This window comes from Primulina tabacum, chromosome 13 (genome assembly GCF_025594145.1).
Source record: "Primulina tabacum isolate GXHZ01 chromosome 13, ASM2559414v2, whole genome shotgun sequence".
In the NCBI taxonomy this organism is placed as follows: domain Eukaryota; kingdom Viridiplantae; phylum Streptophyta; class Magnoliopsida; order Lamiales; family Gesneriaceae; genus Primulina; species Primulina tabacum.
Window position 1 is genome coordinate 24,308,124 of NC_134562.1, and position 26,163 is coordinate 24,334,286.

Consider the following 26,163-nt stretch of genomic DNA (forward strand, 5'->3'; position numbering starts at 1 on the left):
CGTGGTTTCTACAAAATAAAATAGATTGAATGGTCCTCTCTACATATTTGAAAGTTCGTATCAACACATTTCATCTAGATTTCGTTTAGTTTAACACGGTTGCATACTTGCATCGTTATATTCTCTGAACACAAAAATTTATGTGAGACGATCTCACGGATCAATTTTGTGAGACGAATATTCTATTTGGTAAAAATATTACTTTTTATTTCCAAAGTATTATTTTTATTGTAAATATGGACATAAATGACACGTTTCACATACACGAATGAAGATCCGTGAAATTGTTTCATAAAAGACCTGCTCTTCTCCAAAATCATCTTGTACTAGTTTCAAGAGATTTGGATGTAATCCTTTCCATATATAATTTTATCTCTTTTAATAAACAGATTGAATATTTTTCTTTTTTGGACACAGGTATCCTACTAGGTTATTCACCATATCCTTGAAATTAAAAGATGTGCATTCGTTATAGAGATTTATTTATTTTTTAAATAATAGAATTTTTTGGATTTGATAGATTTATACCGACTTTTGTATAATATCATATATTTCTAAAAATTTCACATAATCTTGTAGATTTATATGCAGGACTTTTATTGATATTTGTAAATATTTTCATAGAACTCTATGAATTTTGTAATTATTATTATGATTTTTTTAAAAAATTTCTATGAAGCGGAAGTTTAAAAAAAATTTATCTATCAATATAAATATTTTTACTTATTTATTTATTTTACGAAAGACGATAAATAAGTTACTACTAACTTTATTACAATTAAATTTCAATTATTCAAATCAATTCAATATATTTAATTAATTAATTAATATTTTTAAAAAATACGCAACAATAATTTTCAATATTAATAAATAATAAAGCTTAAAATAATTTCAGTTATTTTAATTAAACTTTATATGAAAATATATGTCATTTTTTTTAACGATACATATAACAACAAAATAAAAAAACAGTTGTATGTAGATGAAAATATAGTATAAGTATGTCAAAATATTGCAATTAGTATAACTTTATAAAATTTTAATTTATAATTTCATATAATTATCCTTATATATGTGTGTGTAAATAAATATTTGAAAGTATATTAATGTATCAATCAATCACACACACATTTTATATAATATGAAGTGAATAAAAAATTTTATTCACTATCATATATGAATTTTGATTTTAGATGTAGATTAACAAAAATTATAGAAAATAATTAAACATAAGATGTTAGGCTTTAAAAGTCTATCTGATATTATGATTATCTAAACTTTTGGAAAGTTTTTTAAAAGTCAAGTTTGAATACTACATATTTTTTTAAAATTTTACAAAAATTTACATTGAATATCACTGAACTTTTATAAAATATATAAAAAAGTATAAATTGAATGCATGTTACCATATCTTGATTGTCTTCTAGGGAAACTTTTATACTAACACAAAATAGAATATATTTTGTGGGCAGGGCTCTTCTCCTGTTATCCTAGGAGATGCTCTCCTCTATGGATTCAGACGAATTAGTTAAGCTGATTTCGAACATCAAGTTATCACAAGCCAATGATAAAGCTCATGTAATTTTTGTTGGGTCACTGTTTTGTCGCATTTAAGGCATAATAGAAGTTAAAATTTTCTAGTTTCGGCGATCGAAACTTTCTTAAACATCCATAGAGTGTTTAATAATGTTACCTTTACGTAAATTAGGCTGGACACCAAACTACTCCAAGATTAGTAGAGTTTTCCTTCTTTTATATCCATTCGAACAAATCTTCTGCCTTTGATCATTAAATCAAGTCCATGATCGGAAACTCTATTAAATGTTTGGATTGAACTAGAAAACGCAAACAATGTTTGCATGGAGAATATGACACCTGGATTTCAGAAATATCGAGTCGGCGCAGTGGACACGGGGAGCAGCGTAGGAAGAAACTTGTCACGCCCCGAGACCGAGGCATCGGTGACATCCGACCTTGTTTATCAATTTTCATGAAAACCATTAAGTCTCGTAGAAAATAGCCAAAAAATAGTTTTTTTCATAATAAATATTGTCTTCACAATGACAACAGAATAAAAATTACATCAGTAATGCAGAAGCGAAATACAAAGTTTTGATCCTAGATCTCTTGATGTGTTCACTAGCCCCAGAATGTCTCTTGCTCTTCACCATTCTCTTGTTCCTCAGTATTATTTGGGAAGAGATGTAAGGGTGAGTGTTTTGGGAAACACTCAGCAAGTGGGAGTCGATCGATTACCATATATACATATAATGATAATTTAAAACAAAATTTCGAAGTTTACTATATCGACTTATCATATCATAACATTAACCAAATCAGAGTCGAAATGTAGAACATAGACCATCAAGACAATTCAGAACAGAACAAATCGGAACAAACAAAACACTGTTATTCATCTCGTCATCCATGGTCAAATTGTCTCACATATGTTATTTTCTAAGGGTTGGGCCAGAACAAAGTTTTATACCCACTAATGGGGGTCAGACAGAACACAGTTTTATACCCATTGATGGGGGCCAAAACACAGTTTTATACCCACTGAAGGGGGACAGACAAAATTTATAATCGTCGTTCCATATCCAACTCAAATCATAACAGTGTATTACCAAAAATCAGATTTATCAAACAGTTCTTATCAGAATTTCGAAAGGACTCAACGGAATCAAAGGTCATCGAAGACAGAAGACACAAAACGTACATCGATCGAGATTTTAAAAATATCTTTCCAAAATTTTTGAAAATAATTTGACACACAAACAAGTATGTCATGATATAATTACACAAATTTAAAATACAAAGGATTACGTAACAAAAACCCACTTACCGTTGGTTCAAACGTGCGGTTCGAAACTTGCTAAAACTTGGACAAACGGTGGCCGAATTCGGACTGGATCCTACGACAGTATAAGCAGCAATTCACTACACGAAATAGCTAGAACAAGTCTTCCTTCTTCTTCTCCAATGGCGTCGGCCGAGAGGTAGAGTGTAGGGAGGGAAGCCGAAATTTTAGAGGCTTTTAGTAATGATTTTCTTATCATGTGATGTGGTAATTATAGGTGAAAAAGTGCCCTTTCCCTTGCCTCCATTCAGCCGAACTTGCCTCCTCAAATGTCCAAGGTTGATGGTCCAAGTAGCCTTATGGTAGTCAAACTTTATCCAAACTCATGGGTAATTTTGGCTAATTTAAGGGTCATTTCTTGCAAATTAATTTTGTCTAGTCCTTTAGCTCCTCTCCTAGCATCATTGTAGGTTCTTTTAGGACAAGAAAGGATGAACTTCCTTGAGTTAAAATATTAGGTTCATGAGCTGGGGGTTTACTCCTCCGGTGACGACTCTTCGATTGTTGTGGTTTTTTGTGGCGTATATCCTTTTTGCGTTAATCCCTAAGCTTTTTAGTTTACTTCCTCGATCCATGTTAACTGGAATTTTAAGTTTATAGTTGAGTTTATTGTTAAGCTTAAAGTTTTGAGCTTAATTTGTGATTGCTTACATGATTTTCTTTGAAATTTCGAATCCTCACATCACACCTTCTTTATTGGAAGTTTCTCCCTCGAAACTTGGATTAGCTAGATCTTTTAAAGATATGAGGATATTGATTGCACATTCTTTCTTCTAATTCCCAAGTTGCTTCTTGTTCAATATGATTTGACCACTGTATTTTTACATATGGGATGGTTCGGTGTCTCAGCACTTGATCTTTAGTGTCCACTATTCGAATAAGGACCTCTTCATATTTCAGCTCTTTGTTCAGGTGTGCTTCGATCATTAGTGGTGAAACTGTAAGAATTTGACTCGAGTCCGGGACATATTTCCTTAATTGTGAGATGTGAAAGACGTTGTGAATTCTTGACATGTATGGTGGTAAAGTCAGTCGGTAGGCTAGGGTTTCGACTTTTCTAGTATCTCGAAGGGTCCGACGTATCTTGGATTTAGTTTTCCGGAATTGATGAACCGAACCACTCCTTTCATAGAGAATACTTTAACATAAGATTTTTCACCGATCTCAGATTTCAACAGTCTTCGCTTTAAATCGGCCCAACTCTTTTGTTGATCTTGAGCTGCTTTGAGTTTTTCCCTGATTATAGCTACTTTGTCAATGGTTAATTGAACAAGCTCTGGTCCAGTGATAGCCTTTTCTCCGATTTCATCACAGTACAGAGGTGACCTACATTTTCGGCCATACAGTGTTTCTTACGGAGCCATTTCGATACTACTTTGATAGCTGTTATTAAAGGCAAATTCTATCATAGGTAACTGTTCTCTCCAATTCCCATGAAAATCCAGAGCACATGCTCTCAACATATCCTTGAGGGTTTGAATTGTCCTTTCAGTTTGGCCATCAGTCTGAGGATGATAGGTCGTGCTGAGAGTTACTTTGGTTCGCATGGCTTCTTGAAAACTTTTCCAAATCGTGATACAAATCTTGGGGTCTCTGTCGGATAATATATTTGTCGGAACCCCGTGTAATCTCACTATGTTATCCATGTACATGGTGGCTAATTTATCCAGGTTGTAATTCATTCGAACTGGTAAGAAATGTGCCGATTTGGTTAATATGTCAATGATTACCCAAATCCCATCGTGATTTGTTTCGTTTTTGGTAATCCTACTACGAAATCCATGGAGATGTGTTCCCACTTCCACTTTGGTATTTCTAATGGTTGAAAAATTCCTCCAGGTCGTTGATGTTCCGCTTTGACTTGTTGACAGGTTAGGCACTTGGAAATAAAGACAACTACGTCTTTCTTCATTCCATTCACTAGAAATTTTTTTTCAAATCTCGGTACATCTTGGTGCTTCCAGGGTGGACTGAAAATTTCGACTTATGTGCCTCGGACATCAGTTCTTCCCGAATCAAAATCAGAGACTGAGGATATAAGTGGAGAGCAGCTAAGGGTGCTGCTGAAAAATAATATAGTAAATTAATCAACTGAACACTCAAACATGATATTTATAGGAGAGTACATGGGCCCGTGATGGGCCTTCCACCTTGGTTGGGGATGGGCCAAGGGTCACAAATCTAGTTTGAACATAACCCTAGTGGGACCGTCCATGGGGTATCATATTTAAACTGATCAATTTTGAATTATTTAGCTATTTAATTTTCATAGGCTAGGGTAAGTATCAATTTATTTTGTTTTATGGGAATACACATGGTTGAGAAACAAAAATATTGAAAATACCAATTTTTTAACATTTTATGTTAATATCGAATAAATTTCACATGGAACGGTATTAATTGCCGTCCCATTTGATGGGCTTTCTCCAAATATTGAAGGCCCATTCTGTTAGGGTGGATGTATCCCCCAATTCTAACTCGTAATTCACCCGACGACGGAGTTTCATTCAGCCACAATGACAATCGTTCTACTAAAAAAAATAAAATATTGAGATTTTAAATATAATTTCATTAAAAAAATTTGATTTCTTCTACTTTTATTTTAGTTTTTAATATATATATATATATATTAATTGAAGTTAATTGACAACCGATCAAGGCCGTTGAATTGAAGTTAATTGTCAAGTCATATAAGTTAATATTTTATATAAGCAAGTGTCTACATTTATTATTTTTTTCCTGTTCATTTACTAATATATATATATATATATATATATATATATATATATATATATATATATATGTATCATTAATATTAATATACCGTTGCACTTGTTACATACTTATATAAAATTAATAATTATTTAAATTTGATAACTTTTGTTATTTTTAAATGAATAATTTTTAATTTTTTTTTAGCGAGTGACTAATAGTATTAATTTTTTTATACTATTTTTGAAAAAAGACAATGACAAGTAACATTCTCTGTATGCGCTTGCTAATTATATATTTGATGACCGTTTTAAAAAATGCTAACGTTGGAATGTTGAGTATTTAAAAGACAATCATCGGACATTTAAGTTTCTAGCTCTCAACACTCTCCACTTTATCTGAATCACTGGAATTTGATCAAGCACTGAAAAATGTCCTTGAGCACTCTGTTGAGAAATATCATATGCTGCTCGAAGCACACACTTAATATTTTATATTTGATCGTTAAATATTACTTCGTGTTATTTATTAACTCCATCTTTTGTTTTATCGAGTTGATAGAAGAATGGATCTTCTTAATTACCAGAAGTTTGTTTTTAAACAAATCGAGAGAAAGTGAGAACTTTTGTTGAGTTTCCGGGAGTTCTAAGTAGTTAAAATATTAGTAACCAGCTGAAGTGGTTTATACAAGATGTTGTATAAACTAAAGTTTCTAGTAAAATTCATCATTGACTGAAAGAAAATTATACATAGAAGGATTTGTTGGTTCTCGGTTTTCTCGTGCCCAAATACAGCGAAAGTTTTAAAAATTTTAGATCTTGACATTCAAAATATTTTTGAGCACTCTTATTGTTTTAAAATAAAATTTCATAGGATGTTAAAGAATTATACCTTTGGTGAATAATTTCACTTGGCTCCAATTACTCCGGTATTAGTGGACATAGCTCTTGTTGTAAATCCTTACCAACGTTCTTCGATCTACTTCTTTAAATCTTCGAATCATGTCCACGATCGGATTACTTGTTCCTCTTCTAATTTGCACTAGAAAATTAGAAGATATTTTGTGCGAAAATAGAACACAAAATGGTTCAAAACCTTTTAGAGTATTAATATTGGGAGAGCCGAAATTTTTCTTGCAATTCCTCTTCTAATTCACGAACAAATCTTGTGCACTAAAAATGAGAATAAAGAAAATCCTAATTGTAAGGTCCGATATTTTATTACCGTAATCCGAGATTAATCTGAAATTATTTATTTATTAATTGAGATGATTATGGAGGAAACGGATCAGACCGGGAGAGCCGAAAGAAGATTTGACATTTTGTGCAAGAAGAGTCCCCGCGCACATGCGCGACATGTATGGGCGCACATGCGCGAGGAAGACAGAACCATGCGCGCACATGCGCGGCGGAATGCGCGCACATGCGCGGAACGTCCAGAGAGTTCGGCGCACATGCGCGGCGGAATACGCGCACATGCGCGGAACATCCAGAGAGTTTGGCGCACATGCGCGGCAGAAGGCGCGCATATGCGCGAATGGTGAAGGCACGAGACAGTAGGTCTCGCGCATATGCGCGACTTATGTGCGCGCATATGCGCGAGCAGTCCGGTAGTTCGGATAAGGCTTCCGGCGCATATGCGCGGCCTTGTGCGCGCATATGCGCGCGACGTGCAGAACATGCAACAAGCCACTTGCCTTACATGCGTGAACGTGTATATATATATATATATATGTACAAGCAATTGTTCTTCAGAAATGAAATAGGAGAGAAACCGAAGCTCCAATTCCTGATGTGCGAAAATTGAACGTCACGCAAAATCCGTCCGTCTGTTTTTGAATCTGAGTATAGTACCGAGTTCCTATCAACGCAGGCTACAACTGGACGTAAGTTTTGTTACGTTTAGACATGATTTGAATTTATGATATTGTTAGAATTGAATATGAATCGAATATGGTGTTTCTACTACAGTAAACATTGTATAATTGAAGTCAGATTAAAGAATAGACTGTTTATGCAATTGTTATGATTTTCGAAAGATATTGATTGAGATTTGATATCAGAGTTGAGTTATTACTGATTTTAAGTGTACCGATATTGAGATTAGGAATTGTATTGATACTGATTATGAATTCTGGTAGTATCTCTGTGATGTTGAGATTGACGGGGTTATCGAGACTGTATCGTTATGCCGTCGAAACATCAGTTGATTTAGATTGATCAGATTCAGTAATGATTTCGATTGTATCGTGATATCGTTGATATGAATTAGATTGTACATTGTTCAGATATGGATCAGATTATATATTGATTTGAGTATTGATCAGAACAGGTTTTGAATCAATTTATATACTGATATTGTATTTATGCGATTGTCATTGCCAGACTGGGTATGGACAGATTGGAATACGAGACTTCATCTTCATCAGACCGAGAAGAGAAAGGTATAAATTGATGTTAATTGGGAGATCGACTTGAGTTAGATTTAACTCGAGTTTCCCTAAACCACATACTTGTATGGTATTGTTTTTATACCTTTGTATTTTAATGATTATGTTTATTCTATTGAATTAGAAGTAGAAAGCAGAGAGTTATTGAGTGAGAGTCACTGACAGAGGGGTTAGATTTTGACAGTATAGTCACTGACCCATTGCACATTGTCAGACTAGGCTTAGTCTTGGTAGATACGCCAAGGCACTGGACGTTTGGTGTATCGATATGCTTAAGATACAGACATTGTTCTTATTGTAGATTATTCGATGCAGCTAGATCAAAGTCCAGAAATAAGAACGTACCGCCACCGCGACGGGTAGTAGTAGGTGGGAGACTTGTTACGTTCTTATTCACCGGGATCCCTAGATTAGAATGAGAGATGAGTCGAGTCTTAGATATCGAGACTTGAACTTGATTACAGAGTTGTATTAATTTATGTTTCGTAGATTACGATTCAGATATTATGTACAGATTGGTATTGATACATGTTGTTTGATTATGCTACATGTGATAAGATATAATTCATGCTTTTATGTTAATTCAGTTAACTGCATGTATACAATATTTATACTGGGATTTATTCTCACCGGAGTTATCCGGCTGTTGTCTTGTTTGTATGTGTGCATGACAACAGGTGGGACAGGATCGGGGTCAAGAAGACGATGAGAGGAGACAGATTAGAGTGGTGATTCCGGACTTATTGTAGATATGGTTTTAACACTTGGAATCTAGTAGTTGAACCTTAGTCTAGTTTCATGATTATTGTACATTATTGTACTTCTATACTGAGATGTATATTAGTAAATTCCATTACGTTCCGCACTTGCATTTTAAAAAGAAAAATTTTTAGACTCTGTTTATCTGAATTGATAATTAACTCCCAAAGATGATTAAAAAGATGATTAGCGTCCGGTTCTCCACACTAATATTTTTTTAATGGTCATTTACTTAATTAATCTAATTAATTAAGTAAACTAAATATTTGGAGGAATTATGGTTGATTCTCCAAAATCTCACAATCCAAATTAGTGGAGGATATGATTTTAGGTCAAAAATTTTAAAATAAAAAATTTCATGACCTAATTATCATAATTAACATTAATGTGCTTGATTAATTAATTGGGCTAATCCAACTAGTTAAATTAAATAATCAAAGTCCATTAAGAACTTTAATTGTTTAGTATGTTAGACTTGTACAACTACAAGCCCATAAAACATACTTCCCACTAAATTTAATTTAATATTTAATAAACTCAACTTTTGGGTTTAATAAATTAAATTCTTAAATTTTATAAATTCAACTCCTTGAATTTATTCTCTCCAAATTTCATAAATTCAACTTCTTGAATTTACTATCTCATAAATTCAACTCCTTGAATTTATTTTCTCAAAATTTAATTATCATAAATTCAACTGCTTGAATTTACTATATCATAATAAAAATTCAACTTCTTGAATTTATTCTCTCAACGGGGACAAATAATACAGTGCTTGTGTGACCCTCAATGGTTTAGGGATACAGCTAGTTGTGGGTTCACAACTCTTTGTGATTCAGGACATAATCCTTTATTCGGGCTTACCCTAATTCGCCTTATTCTATGTATCAACAATTGATCATGAGAATGTTAGCAACCATATTTCTGATTAAACCCATCGAATCATGGTAAGAGCGTCTAGTAGCATCGCCCCATGATTCCCTATGTATCACTAATAGTGCCTACAAGAACCAGTCGATTATGATTAACGTACAGTATGGTCTTTTTATCTCATATATCCCAATCGAATCTACAAACATCGGTTCATCGAGGGTTGCATAATAATTCGATTACTATGTGACTCATCTTTAAGAATAAATAGTGACATCGCATGTACAACTGGATAACTCCTTCTCTAACGTACAACTCATACTCTGGCCGGAGATTCCATGCACTATTATTTCATCAGATCACATAGGATATCCATACTCGTAGGTGAGCGGTGAATTCCCGACTATAATGCACTGGCTCCTACATGTGTCGCAACCTTACCCAATCTCGCCACCTGACGACTCTTCTGGATTCGGTAAACGAGTCAAAGCATAGCCCTAGCATATAGAGCCTCAGTGTTGTCCCGGGTCCTAAGGATTAATAGTGTACAATCATAACCACGGACTTATCCTCTCGATGAATGATAACCACTTGGAAAGTTCGAGGGAGGGTAGTTCGGTGTAATTATCATATGACTACCCATCTGCATGTTTGGACATCTCTATGCCCTTACCAAGAAACGCGGTGCACAACATCACAGATGCTAGTCTCGAGCTCAAGCGACATTTATCCATGTTTTAGGCGGCTGAATTGACTAGGAACGAATTTAGATTATACAGTATTTACAAATGTGTTTCAACATCGAATTACGATTCATTTGTATTAAAGTATAATCAAGGACTTTATCTATACTGATTGCATGAGTATACATATAAAGTAAAACAAACCATGAAATAATGAATTACATTAAAATAAAGATTGTTCATTACAACTGAGTCAATAAAATTCATAGCCAACAGTTGGCTTACAGGGCATCTACTCTAACAGGATTGTCTTCGAACTTCCATAAATAAATCTTGACTGATATACTTTATGATATTCTTGTTTACTGTTTATTTATTGCTTACTATCTGGATCTAGTGTGTTGACCAGTAGATGTGTATTTATTGTCATGGAGTCTAGAAAGGCTCTTTTCGCAATTACAATTTTTTTTACTAATTGTTTATTTCAGCTAACTAATTAAGATATTGACTTTAGTTGTTAACTCAACTCAAGTCATTGTGAGGGTTTTAAAAGCACAAAAATTTTGAAACGTGTGTATCTACGCTTTCCAAATACCTCATCGATCTTAATATATCTTACAGTTACTTATAATAATATTAAATAACATATTTGTATAAATCTGAAAAAAAAATATGGTAAACCAAAATTCGAGGTAGTGCGTAGAATATATATTAAATTAATCAATTAATGATCAAGGATCCAAGCTAGGCTAAACATTCAATCATTTAACATACGAAGTGCCTAAATGTATTGTTAATTAACATTGAATCATTAAATCAAGTCCTTTCTGTCATTTTTTGGTAATGCATTGTTAATTAACATTCAATCATTTAGGCCATCTTCAACTCAATACTCTACTTTAAAATACTGCAATTTCTGCACCAAATATAATATTTATCTCCAACCCATCTACTTCAAATATTACTCTAAAACGAATATTCTCGAAATATTTTTTTTATTTAATTTATTTAATTTTTTTATTAGTTATTAAATGTATATTTTTTAAATTTAGTGATATAATTATAATTACATTTTATATCGGATATATTTAATATTATATTTTTAATAGTTGTGAAAATATTACATAAATGATTAATTTAATTATTTTAAATATATTATTGAAATCTATATTATACGAATTGAAATATAAATAATTTAAATTGATGAAATAAAATTAATAAATGACATTAAATTAAATAACATATTATAAATACAACTTCAAATAATTGAACGATCATGTTCATCCCATACATTATCAATTAAAGCATTTCGTAATGCATAATGAGTGTCTTTGTCTTTTATTTTTTTATATCGAGCGAGAAATTCTCGAAATCTGATATGCTCATTGACAGCCATTTCTACCATTGGAGTCGGTGCTTCCCTAGCATCTTGAATCGGTGCACTAAGATCACGTTCATCTTCGATTATCATCTTGTATTTTTATTTTAACTATGTGCTTGAATGTTTAAATATTATTCAATAAATTTGTGTGTTAGATGTTTAAATATAAAATTATTTTAAAATATATTTATAAATTTATATAATTAAATATTTTAATTTTTATGATTAAATATCTAATTATTAAAATAATAAAATAAATATTATTTAAATATATCTAATTATTAAATTAATGTAATAATAATATCATATTATTATATAAATAATATTTATAATTCTTAATATAAATATTTATAGTAAAAAAAGACAAAAAAAATAAAAAAAAGGAAACATTTCCCCGGCACCGAGAGAAATGGAGCTGCGCTATTTTGCAAATAAGACAAGCGTGAAGGGTTTAACATATGAAGTGCCTAAATTTCACTACATGAGTTTTATATATTATTCCTAATTACAATAATAAATTACTAATCCTTTCATTATATCGAATGATTATAAATTGTTTGTAAGTTTTTGTTAGAATTAACTTTCTGTTAAAATATATATAAACAAAAATAAAGTTGAACAACAAATTTTTTCATCTAGTTTTGAAGTATTGAGTGTTATTTTGTTTTATTTTTCTCTATCTTTTTTATCAGATTAATTTTAATCTTAGTAGTATGAGTTTTACTCTCTTTACTTGTACCACATATGATATTTTAGTAAATTTGTGCCTAATTATAATTAGCGCATCTTAATAAAAAAAATTATCTTTATTTATATTTTTTAATTGTTAAATGACAAATCACCCATGACATAAAAATTATTATTAAAAACCATTTTTAAAATTTTTAATTTGATTATAATCTCTATATATTTTACATAAAATCATTTAAAACAAAAACTTTTAACATATACTCTGATGCATGCGAAAGAGTATTAATTATTTCATGAAATAAAAAAGTGGGCCTAATGGGTCCTATACTGGGTGTGGGTAGGTAGACCATTGGGCCGACAACTATATATATTTTTCTACCAAATTTGCATGTACGGAGGAAGGAAATTGGACTACTCTTGTTGGACAATTTGCTTTAATCAATTCCAATCTTATTTTTCTCGAATCTTTATTTCGTTTTGTACAAACAAATTAGAAAAGAACCACCACAAAGTTTGATGATTCTTGTAATGGATCGATTTTATTTATATGATCTTATACGTGAATAATTATGTATTATGGGTTGTTAGGTAAGTTTAGCAAAAATAAACTGATCAACTAATGTTTCTGGTTATTGAACTTTAATGTATCTAATATGTAGCATTCAATGATAGAGGCAAATGTATAATTTCTATTTTTATGATGAGTTAAAACAAAAATATCAGAAGATAATGATAGACATTCTATATATATGGGTCATAATCCCTAGATCGCGTATAATTACGTTCTTTTTTCTCTCTCCCATTAAAGAAATAGTTTACAAAATAAAACTAAATGATTCTCTCAAGAAAAAGAGTATATAGATCTGGAAGATCAAGACAAATTTTAAAGAATTCAGGATTATGGCTCCAAATATGTTTTCGTTTAAGTTTTCAATCAAATTTCTAATGATTTAGCATTATGGATTCTGTGGATTTTCACCAACAAGTGGCATTAGAGCCACTAATGGTTGAATCATTGAGATTTGTCTATGTCATGTTAAAAATCCATCATCCAAAATATGCCAAAAATTAACAAAATTTTTACAAATTTGAATTTAGTACTGAATTGACCTTGATACATGTTCGTCATCAACGTGGAAATGTGGCAGTAGAGTTCCACAATATTAAAATTTTCCAAACAAAAAATACGGATATACTGCAATCTTTTGTCATCATCGGCCTCGATCTCCTCAAACTTCATCAACATTTCTGCATCAAAACATTCCCATGCCATTTCATCCCTGGCATATAATCCACACATAGAAAGCCCATTGAAATCCCATGTAAGAGATGAGATTGCAAGCAAAGACATGCACTGGAAACGCAGGTAACACAAATGGTGCATAGAGATGATAATACATTTTTTTACCATAATAAATATATTCCACACATTGGAATTTGAAAGCTAAGTGAATTTTGACATTATATACAACAAATCAAACTAGTTAATGATATCAAACTGAACCCAAATTTTGCTGCCTAGCTTTGACAATATCCAATTGCGCTGCTCAAATAATCAACAAAGACAATTGCCACACTAGACTACATATAAAGACAAAGAATATTGACATGATTAAGAGTACTTACTTTGTGATGATGTCGTTGCTTTTTGAATGGTTTTTCAAAAAAATATATTCCCATTTTTCTGATATACAGCCTGTATGAAGAAACAAAATAGTTGTATAAAACTAATGTTTTCTGATGTACAGTAATATTTAAGTTCTAGGAAGCTAGAACTAATCTGAAACTAATATTCACAAGCTCTGTTTCATCAAGCTCTATTTCGTCAACCTACTTAGAATTTTTAACAAATATGCAGTTCAAGATCATGAGCAGAATGTTCATACGATTTAAACTATTTACTATCATTACCAGAATATGTGCTCAGGGGCATCATTTACTGAAGAAAATAGAAAAATGATTGATTTGGGTCATTGTAACACAAAGCACTTCATCAATACTTTTCATACCTATTCCTAAATATAATCTTGCATGCATTCCGCCCACTCGGATCACGCTTCATCAATTTCTTCCTTATAATACTCTGTTTTCATGAACTGTGAAAAAACACAGTGATAATATTAATAAAAATAAAGACATTGAAAAATGAGAAATACACAATTATTGTGAATATTGAGAATATGTCGAATATTACAATTGAAGGTAGTGAGTCTTTCTCGCTGGTAGCATTTTTTCAATCATTTCTCTCATAAATCTCATAACATAAAAACCACATTGTTTTGCATCTAGTTGTTGAGGACCCTATGTTAAAAAAAATTTGTTAGTGATTGATACACAAATTGAAATAAACGTTAATTAATGACAAGTACACATGCATACCTTTACTACTTCCCATATAGCTTGTTTTTTCTCTTTTCTTTCTTTTTTTGAATTAAACAATCTTACACAACTTCATACATCAGTAACAGTCAACATATGAGTGTTTTATTAACTAAATTAAATTTGACATAAAAAACAAAATATTAACTTACATATCCACCACATATTTCCAGTCATCGTAATACTTTCGATGACTATGTGAATCTAACAAATAAACCATCTCCTTGTAAGGATAGATGACAGTGAGAATCCAATGGTAACCACGCACGGAACACATAATTAGTGCATACAAATTCATTAAGTTGCCGAGAAAATAAATTAAATTTGCCATTGTAATTTTGACTCACCCAACATTATGTGACACCAAAACTAGTTGATTTCTTGATGCACAACTCAGTCTTTCGGGCAAAACCCTTGCTCTTTCATTCAAGTGTTCGATTTACCGTTTTTGTCAAGTTTGATCACATATGACATGTATGAGATCGTATGTGGATTCACAAATCTAAACTTGTCGGTCTTGTTATCTTTTTCATCATTTTATCTTTTTCATCTTTTTATAAAGATGCCTATAATTTCAAATAGAATAATGTGAATATGCTAAATTAATTAAAGCATAAATAAATCCTTTAAAAATCATTTAAAATAAGCTTTGAGCATAAATAAATCATTTTAAAAATCATCTAAAAATAGCTTTAATCATCATCATGAATATATCATAAAAATCATTTTAATCATAAGCTTTCAATCATATATCATTTTGGGTGAAGTTTGATCCTTGAAACTGACTATCTTTTATCGTTTGGTCGACTGCAGTCTTAGTTCCACATGGTCCATGGGGGTGTGCACTAGGCTCCACCGTGGAAATACGATCGTCGGGGTCCCTCTGAGGCCTTTTCCCGTACACGAGGTCCTCTGGGGCCTTGGCCCGTGTCTGTGTTCCCTCTAGGGCCTTGGCCCTCACGTCATCTCCACAAAATCATATATCATATCTTTTGTCACAGTCAATTCACATCCCTCAATAATTTTTTCCTTTTCTTTAAAAATCATAAAATAAGACAGCTTTCCAAAAATAGCATTTTAAACAGTAAAAATTGCTTACCATAAATCATAAAAAAACATAATATCATCAAAATCATTATTTTAAATCATAAAATATCATTTTACAAGCATTATGATCCTTCGGGACTCTCCCAAGCGTTTACGTATTTTCCTAAGTGTGAAAAGACCTTTTTGCCTCTGGACGTAAAAATTCTCGAATTTATCATTTTCTCACTTTTAATGACAAGTTTAAAAATAATTTTTCATAATTTTATAAAGTTTAAAACCAGGCTTTTCAATTAATTTTTTTAATTAACGTTTTGTGTGGCGATAAAATCCGATATAAATCCAAAACTCACTATTTTGATCCTAAATTTTAAATATAACATTTTTAGTATTTATTATACCCTTCCAAATCATGAGCCACCCCGTTGGACCCATGGTCCGAAAATTCTTCCTTAAATTTTCGAAATTGACACATAGACGAATATACCGAGCCAACTCCCAAATTACTCGAGCCACGCCGGAGCCACCTTGAACCAAACTCTAGCCAAGCCACCTAGGCACCCTACTGACCAACCCTGGCCCATAGAACCTAGCCCTATCTCGCTCAAACCATGCTGGACGGAAGGCCCAAAACCTGCGCACCCTAACCCCTCTCGCCCAAGATTCCTAGCTGGCAAGGACACTTCCAGCCACTGAACAGCGACCACCTCGGACCCTCACTGACCCTGGACCACGCCCAACCTCACCCCAGACTAGCTCAAGCCCTCGGACCAGCCCCTGACCCACGTAAAAGAACTGCCCGAAGGCACACACTATGCGCACCAGCATGCTACTCGTGCTCAAGTCTCCTAGCCACCCTAGAACACTTCCAGTTGAGCCACCATCGAGCTCACCTGACCCTAACCTTCCCTGGACCATGCCCTGACCCCACCGAGACAAGTACAGGCCCTAGAACCCGTGCACGAGCCACCTGCACTGAAGATGGCAGCCTGCGCGCTCCCTATGGATCAATTCACGTTTTCTCGAGCCACAGCCAACTCAGCCGCACCAACCCCTGGCCAAACCCCTTTTACTGACCCTAGGACCTTGATGGACCACCTAGCACGCCCCCAGACCGAGCCATGGCCCCTAGAACTCTCGGCCACCCTGAATCTTACGCGTGAAGCGTCCCTTCATGCAAGGGCTCTTCCTCACTCGCCACCCTCGACTCTAGCCGCCCTAGGACCCTACCTAGCCTTCGAACCTGACCCCGGCCAAGCCCTCAACCAGCCCTGGCCAGCCCCGTGACCCCATGCAAAAGGAACGAGCCACTTGAACCATACATGCACATAAAACTCAAAAATACTCATGGTCCTTCATGATAAAATCCTACGGTCTTCCAGCCTTATTTTCTCAATTATTTTGTCATATTTTGGCTATGAATCTTTCATAATTTATCATGTATTGGCAGTGTGTCCGTCGGAATCAAAACGATTTCAAAACAAGCGTAGAATAGTTAAAACTTTGAAAATACGTAACGTACCGTAAAATAATCGAACCCATGTATTTTTTTCATTTATAATCAAATAAAACACACATAATATGATTTGTATGATGTTTTAAAAGGGTTTAAGAACGTGCTTTTGCGTTTATAACGCTAAAATGTTCAATCATCGGCGAGGAAGGACGAACGGATGACGAAGAACACAAACTTTTCTTTCCCAACCTTATTTTCGAATTTTGCAGGTGTGTGCTGTGTGTTTCGGCTGGTTTAGGTGAAGAATTATGGGGTTTGCAAACCTAGATAGCATATTTATAATTAATTAACAAGTTAAATGGGATTTGGTTTTGGGCTTGCAAACTTAAGGGTAATTAGGCCTACTTAAATTAATTAAATTGGGTCCAATAACACTTAATTAATTAAATAATAAAATCTTATAAAATTAGTTTCCACAAAATAATATTTTGAATCTTTAAAACTCCTTGTTTGCCCAAAACCGGCTTCTTGGGAAAAATCGATCTCGTCTTGTAAAATAATTTGAACTCCCACAGTTTTATGAAAAATTAAATCATTTTTTTATCATATTAGGAAGCATTGCCATTATTTAAATAAAAATACATATTCTTGTCTTGGTCATCCCCAGTCTCCTTTTCCCTGCCTATTATCGAATATTCGGGTAAAATCTTTAATTTCATGAAATCATGTCTTTTTATCATTTAATTATGCAATCGTACATTTAATCATATAATAAATATCATGCTAGCATTTAAAAGCAATTAAATAAAACAATTAAGTAATTAAAATAATTTTGCATGCATGTGGTTTACGTAGGTTGGTTTTTCGGGCGTTACATATAAATTGATACAAATCATAGTCATGGACAATTGCAATATTCAGCTACCTTTTTCATTGCTCAAAGCTAATACAACCATAATTTAGCACAATTAAATAAAATACAGTTAGATTCAATCCTAATAAAATACTGCAAAGTAATATAACCACAATTAAATATTTACCTGCAAAAAATCAACATTGCTCAAATCTTTCACGTCATCATCATTCGAAGTTTCATAGTTCGAGACACTCTTTTTGATTTTATCGTCACTCGTGGGATGCAACTTTACTGAGCAACTACCTTTTTCTTCAATCTCAAAGTTGCTTGCACCCTTTTTGAACATTTCTTCACGTCTTTGTATGTGTGCATCTTAATCTGATATGCGTGCATTTTGTTCTGCGATGCATTCATCTTGTTCTGAGATTAATATATTCGCCTCCATCAAGATTTTTTTTCAATTAAGGATTATATGGTCATCAACAAGAGGACTCCTCAAAAAATACTCCACCCCAACCTCAGATTCATGTGACAACCTATTCTTTGACATCCAATCTTTGTCCATTATACGTACAACTAACCAACCAACAATGAGTCAAATCCTTCAAAACAATTGTAAAAATACTGTTAGGTTGGTGTTCAAAATAGTTGTAAACAACAAAATTAGACATCAATGTTGTGATGAATCTATCAACAATGGTTATGTTACATAACTTCATTTGCTGTATTTTGTGGCGATGGCTTTATCAACAATAACATTAATATAATTCGTAAATATGCAGAAACATACCTGCAAGAAACCACCGCCGCAGCTTTTTTACCGAATGTAAACTTGAAAGTAAGCAAATTTTCTACCCCACTGTCACCTTCAATTTTGTGCACATAAAGCATGAAAAATTCATATCAGGCCCATCATGTGACACAACTACACTTGAAAAACAACCATAACAGAGGAATTATCACTCAAATCCGCATCAAAGAAGCTTGCTCCTGATAGCTTGCCATCTTTGAAATTGGCCTATCGCAGTAAATACTAGTCAAAATGACTGCAATCAAACAGTAAAACTAGTCAAATTACCAACTTGATTTCATCAACTTTCTCAACAATTAGAGATCCTATGGCTGATTACATTATGGGGTTATTTACTAAACTCAACATTGACAAGTTAAAGAACATTTAAAGAAGAAGTGAAAAGTAAATGATTAAATGAATTGGCCTGTGATTGAAGTTTCTTGTTTTGAAACTAGAAAGAATTGTTATCCGATTTCAGTGCTTCGAATTGTATCTTCAAGACATCATAGTCCTTCTCCAATTGCTTAGTCTTCCAATGGTTCCTCTTATTCTGGAACCATACGAACCCTTCTCAGAGCCAGCCCCCAATTTCTGGAATTTCGGTCTCCATTTGTTCACAATCTGAACCAACACAGTAATGATATATGTTCCTAACAGTGAAGGTTCAGAGACATGGGAAAAGGATATGAGCTTCAACAATATATAGCCGCGATCTCCTGAAATATACAGAGGATTAATACAATGAAAAACCCAAAAAATTGAAGCACAACCTCAACTAAACACAAAACACCCAAGAAATCGAAGTACAAACTCACCTAAAATATGTTGAAATCGCACGCACTGGAACAACCGAGCGAAGAGGGCTTACGCTTGCTAGATCCGAGATTGTTTTCCTTTTGTTAAAGTTGCTTCGGGTTGGTGACGTCTTCTTCTAGCTGAGTCAGTGGTCGGAGCTACGATTACAGGAGGCGCGGCGACGAGATGGCGAGGGAGATGAACGACAAGGGAATGAATCAATTAGGTTTTTCTTTTTATTCGTTGAACACATCAGTTGTTAATATTAAGGTTGTTAGCAAACCGTTGTTGTTGTTGTTGTTTTCCACTAATCAACAACAGTTTGCTAACACCATTGTTGTTTTGAAAAAAAAGAATGCTAATCAACAACAATTAGCTAAAATCGTTGTTGTTTGTCCAAAAAACAGGCTAATCCATAACGGTTTTCTAAAAAAACCATTTTCGTTTGTCCAAAAAAATACGCTAATAGACAACGGTTTATAAAACTGTTGTTTTTTAAACAATAAGACAACGGTTTCTGAAAACCCGTTGTTGTAACTATGAAAAAACACACAAAACTACAACGGTTTCTCATATACCATTGTCTTAGCTTCGAAAAAACCTCTAATACACAACTGTTTTTGTTAAAACCATTGTTAAAATATAAATTACAACGGTTTTCCAATCAAACCTTGGTTGTTTGACAGTTGTTGAATAACAAATTTGTTGTAGTGCCTATGCAATCTCATTTTACTGCTGCATAACATATCCTTAAATATCTTAAAGGTACTACTAATGTGGGTCTTTGGTTTTCCAAAGATTCAAGTTTTAATCTTGTAGGTTATTCAGACGCAGATTACGCTGGTTGTAAAATTGGCCGGAAAAGCACAAGAGGATCATGTCAGTTCTTGGGCAATAGACTAATATCTTGGTTCAGTAAGAAACAAATGTATATTGCTACATTAACCGCTGAAGCAGAGTACCTTGCAGCTGGAAGTTGCTGCGCTCAAATGCTATGGATACAACAGCAGCTCAAAGATTATGGAATTCAAACTGCCGAATCTCCTATATTCTGTGACAACACTAGTGCAATAGCCATTACATACAACCATGTATTGCACTCTTGGACAAAGCATATCGACATTAGACATCATTTTATCCGAGAACATGTCATGAAGAAAGAAATTTGTCTTGAATATGTCCCAACCGATCAACAGGCAGCAGACATATTCACCAAACCATTATCAGACGCTAATTTATCTTATTTTCAAAATATTCTTGGTTTAATTGATTTATCTTAGTCATTTTAACATTTTTATATGTTGATTTATTGCCAAGATTAAATGCAGGAATTAATAAAGTATTAAAGAAAAAACATCAGTAAACAAAATAAATTTTTTATTGAAGTAGTCGAGCTTTTACAACTGAGATTTCATCATCTGCTGCTCCCCTCCAGAAGGTCAACCAAGTGGTTAACCCTCTGGTGGAGGTCGTCAGGAAGTCCTCTGATAAGACAATCCTTCTTAGAACCTTCTGCTCCTTGAGGAGCATCAGCAGATAGAAACCTTCATCCGTGAAGATGTCAGCAGCATAAGCGATGTAGAGACGCCACTGATACTTTTTTTTTGCCAAATTTATTCCTAGTGGAAAGACAACAGATCCTGGATCTTGTTCCAGGTAGATAGCGTCTTTTACAATACGCTATCCTCTATCTTGAGCTTCGTCGCAGCCACTATGGACCGCATGAACTCCTCTGCCAAGTCTGGTTGCTCAGAACTACTCTCCTTGTCCATATGTTCCTGCTTTGATAGCGTATTATCTACTAAAATTTTTTCAAGTGATTTTGTGACTAACCAGTTTGCTCGTATTTATCTATTCGAACCATACAAAGAGTCACAATCATTATTACTTACAGGAGGATCTGAAGAGATTTATGTCCACCATTCGTGGTTCATCTTCCAAGGATAAGCCCATTGAATGCATATATTTAGGGGAAAATATCGGTTCAATCGATAAGTTAATGGGTTAAAGGAAACATGTTTTCAACCGATGAGGTTGACAAATTAACTACCCATGTTTATTGAGTGACTAAACCGATTATCCCCTAATCACATTAAAGCAACCGGTTCGTTTCTTTATGCAGGGCACGTTTCTCAACGTCATTACGTAAAAATCACTCAACTGTGTGACTGCCCCATAAGACGTGACGATTATCTTCTTAAAAGTTTAAAAAAGAATCATCATTATATAGCCATCTGAAATTTTTCAAATTTTAAAATCTCTCCACAGACAATCTTTCACGTGGACTAATCTGTGGCTCTCCGAACCAGACATACACTCATGAACCTTGCATTATCATTTTTATTCGAATACATAAATTTACTATCTTCATACGAAGTTCTTTTGTGACATTTTTAATGTCAAAGATAGTCCTGCAGATTTTATCTTCTTCTTCACCGCGCAAATGGCTGCATCCGTTGCTCACAACACCATCGCTGTCAACTTTACATCTGTGCTCACCATGACCAATAAGCGAATGCAAGCTATATTCCAAATGCTTGAATCTTCTGGCCTTTGTTTCTTTTTGGGATGCAAGTGAGCAATACTCCGAGATCATATTGAAGGAATTCTTTGATACTGCCTATACGGAAAATGGGGTAATCATCTGTGTTATTCAAGGAAGGAATCTTCATTTCACCTAGAAGATGTTCACTGATTTGTTTAAACTACCAGCTGCTGGAATCACCAACTTTACTACTCTTCCAGAGGGCAACAAAACTCAAAGGGATCAAGATTGCTGAACCAGAAATCACATCCTCCTTCTCAGGCATTCCTCTCCTTCACCCGACAGGAAAGAAGAAGAAAATTCTGCTCGAGGAGCCACCGCAGAACAATTCCATTCATACTGCCATTGTCCTGATCAACGAACGAGTCAATGAGATCGTTCGGAAGAAAATGGAAATGTTTTGAAAAATGGGTTGAATTTCAAATGGTCACAACTTTCAATTCACTTCTTCAAACTGGAAAGATAAAAGCAACTGCGAAACTTGAACTTTCCATATTGGAATGGACATAAACCTCTGATATTTCAGCCGCTCTTCTTCATCGAGATTCTTGGAAATACATATGAAGGAAAGTGCTCTCCGAGCACTGATTCAATTGTAAAGGAAAAATTTTGTTCCTATTTTTCTAACTGCAAAAGGTGACTCGTCTGTCATTTTTCAACTTGAGATGGACGCCCTCTCACTCTCAATGATCGTCGCTCAGAAGCGGTAGGAACTTAAACTTCCTGCGGTTGAAGAAAAGGGCAAACTAGACTCATATCTGAATTTTGATGAAGTGTTTGGGTTTTGAGACCTTCAAAGATCCATCCACAACTTAGGATCAACCATTTTCATCCTCTTCTATGCCCACTAATTCTCTACCTTCAGAGGTACCGGTTGAAACTGCTATGACCTGTACTGCAGTCAACACCCTGCCAGTTGATGAAATCATTATGCCAAAGGATGTTCCCATTACTGAGAAATTCTGCCACCAAGATGAACCGGGCTTCTCGCCAGCTTCTCACAAGATTCATGAGGAAGATGCATCTGCTTAATAAACTAAATCCATTATGCTTCCTCTCTCGGTACATATCGGTCTTTCCGAAGTCCAACCCATTTCTATCGAAGTTGTGCAATCTCTATCTGATTTTGATCAGTGCATTACTCACAAGGAAAACTCTTCTTCTCCAAAGTCTAATTCTGTTGATAATACTGCTCACGACATTCTCCAAGAACAGTTAGTGTCTTCACCTGCTGACCGAAAGAAAGACGATGTAACTATTGCTTCTCTGCCTCCAGCCTCCCCTTCATCTGAAGCTCCATCAAACGCTCTGGGAGCACAAGAAGCCACAGGAAAAGCAATCCCTGTCTCGAATGAAGAATTTGACAAAGCAATTGATAATTTAGCCTCTGAACTTGATGACCCTCAGCCTTCAAATTCAACTGGAAAAGCATCATCTTCTCAATTGGTCTCATTCAAGGCTATATTAATTTCTTCATCCTATCAAGTTGAAGCAGAAGAAGAAGAATTGATGGAGGAAAACCGCTAGAAGGATATTTTGGGCAGACTTACGACTAAGGATCAATCGATTCTTGCTCTTAACAGGAAGCATTTTGACTTGAAGAAAGGCTTTCAATCGATGAAATCTGACCTCTCCAAGGAATTTTCTGCCATGATTACAAGTATTACCCTCCGACAAGACAGACATAACTCTTCACATCTCAATATGTGCACTGAGCTTTCAGGTCAACTATCTCGTTTAAAGCACATGTTGATCAACGTATGGATGCCCAAGGAACACAACTCACTGAAATCATGCAATGCCTTGTCCATGGTGATGTCAAAAAGGAGGAAAGAGAGCCGCAAAAGGAACTTTTGAGACCAGAAGAATCAGTTAAAAAAGGGTTGCAGAGCGTGTCAAAGCAGATGAAGCTAAACAGATTAAAGAACAGAAGAAAGGTTAATTTCTGCAGCTGGGTTTTGTCATCACCAAAAAAAAGAAAATTGTTAAGGAATTAATATTATCTAAGAGTTTTGGTGATCGACAAAATCAAACAGTGCTTAACTATTTCAAGAAACAACTGCAATCTTCTGTGTATAACAGGAACAAGTTAAACCATCTAAACTTACAACCGCCTAGTCTTCCACTGCTTGAATTTTAGACCACCTACCATTCAACCGTTTGAAGCAGAAGAAGTTCAAACTTTTAATGAACTTCCCAACCGGCTGTTCGAAGACTTTAAATCGAGTAATTAAAGAGATATTTATTTCTCATTTAATGAAAGACACTCTCTGAGCGGTTCAGGATATTCAATGTTTTTGCACCGTTATAAGTCAACCATGTCCTGCACCAGTGCCGATATTGATATGCATTTATGTCAGTATCTCAGAAAAGAAATAATATTTATATCCTACAAGTTCTGATTGTCAAGACAATTGTCAAAAAAGAATACTCAATAGTAACTCTTCAAGGAACGAGATTCAAAACTATGCTAAGATAGAGAACATTAAATTCTTTGCTGAAGAACATTTAATATATTTGCAGCTGATAGTGATACATCATTCCAATGTTACAGGTTAATGTTACTCATCTATTTTCGACCATTGGAATGACTGCTTATAGAAGAAGAGCTGGAAGTATGCAAGAAATATATATAATCGTCAAACTTTCAACAGTGCGATTACTACAAGCCTGCATATTTAAAGAATCTGAGTACAATCAAAGATCATATACCTCATCGTTCATCAAGCACGCACTCAACAGAAAGATATCTGATCATTTAAAGATTATATTCGTGCTACTAAAACAGTTTTTTTTACTTACATCATTAACATTTGGTTATTTGATTAATAGTGGTGTCTGGTGAACCGATGGTTTTTAAAATCAGAAGTTTAAAGTGATCACTAAGAGTTCCAAAACAGACAATGTGATAAGTCCTGATTGGAGTGGGCTGTTGCAAAGAGTTTTGTACCGCCAAAATCTTTTAATGAAATCTTTCTTACAGAGGAAAAAGGGGTGACGTAGGAGTCTTATCTCCGAACATCCATAAAAATCACGTATCTTTATTTTTCGCAAGCTTTTACATTTCAAATCATATCTTTTTTATTAGACTGCCAACCGGTTGAAACTATTATTGGAAATATTGAACCGTTTTCTGCACTTTTCAAGTGGTTCATTATAACTATTTGAGAAAAACTTTCAACCACCTAAAAACGGTTGAAAACAAATTTTAAAAGCAAATATTTTCAAAGAGTTTATTCACTCCATCTAAAATCTTTCCCGATCCTAACACAATATATCTATACTATATCGATATATACCGTTTTATACCTAAAAAATATATTAAATTTTTAAAAACTTGAACTTTATTATTTAAAAATATTATATATTTTTTAGTATGTGTATTATTTCGATATATACCAAAAATTTCAAGTTTTATATTGTTGTTGTAGCAAATATTTTGATATCGATATCATGCCATACTGAAAATTTCGGTATATTTCAGTAATTCAGTATTTTTAGTACGGTAACATTGATATATTGAATTCAATATTTTTTCTCACCTCTATGTTACCTGCTCAAGATATGTTAATCTAAAATAGAACGAAACGAAGGGGAGACTCCCAATCAATTTTAATTAGTTTAGGACTAAAGTTTCTAAGAAAATGAGAGAAACTGAAAATAATATAATATCCTAGCATAAACTCTTTGATTGGAGGTTAGTCATTCGAACCATATCATTAGTTGGTCAATTTTTCAAACTCAATATACAGTGTAAACATATTGGTGCTATGGTGTATTAACAAAGAATCATATCGATCTAATTAAAAATTATAAGACACAATAAATATTAAAGAAATATGCTACTTAAATAATTATATATACTGTATTATATTATTTGTTTTATGTGAA

General features: G+C 33.8%; 1 protein-coding gene and 1 long non-coding RNA gene across 3 annotated transcripts; one reads left to right on the forward strand and one right to left on the reverse strand.

Moving 5' to 3' along the window:
- Positions 1-14,030: 14,030 nt before the first annotated feature.
- On the reverse strand, positions 14,031-14,885 carry LOC142522287 (uncharacterized). 2 transcript variants are annotated; one of them, XR_012814438.1, is made up of 4 exons: positions 14,784-14,885; positions 14,599-14,705; positions 14,414-14,487; positions 14,031-14,100 (listed from the first exon to the last, which is right to left on the reverse strand). It is a non-coding gene; the product is annotated as an uncharacterized LOC142522287 (long non-coding RNA). The 2 variants fall into 2 exon arrangements; XR_012814437.1 differs by having other exon boundaries at positions 14,599-14,862.
- Positions 14,886-19,913: 5,028 nt separating this feature from the next.
- On the forward strand, positions 19,914-23,304 carry LOC142521931 (uncharacterized). The gene is made up of 4 exons (XM_075625105.1): positions 19,914-19,953; positions 20,547-20,818; positions 22,440-22,637; positions 23,089-23,304. The coding sequence occupies exons 1-4, from the start codon at positions 19,914-19,916 to the stop codon at positions 23,302-23,304; spliced, it is 726 nt and encodes a 241-aa protein (XP_075481220.1).
- Positions 23,305-26,163: the final 2,859 nt, after the last annotated feature.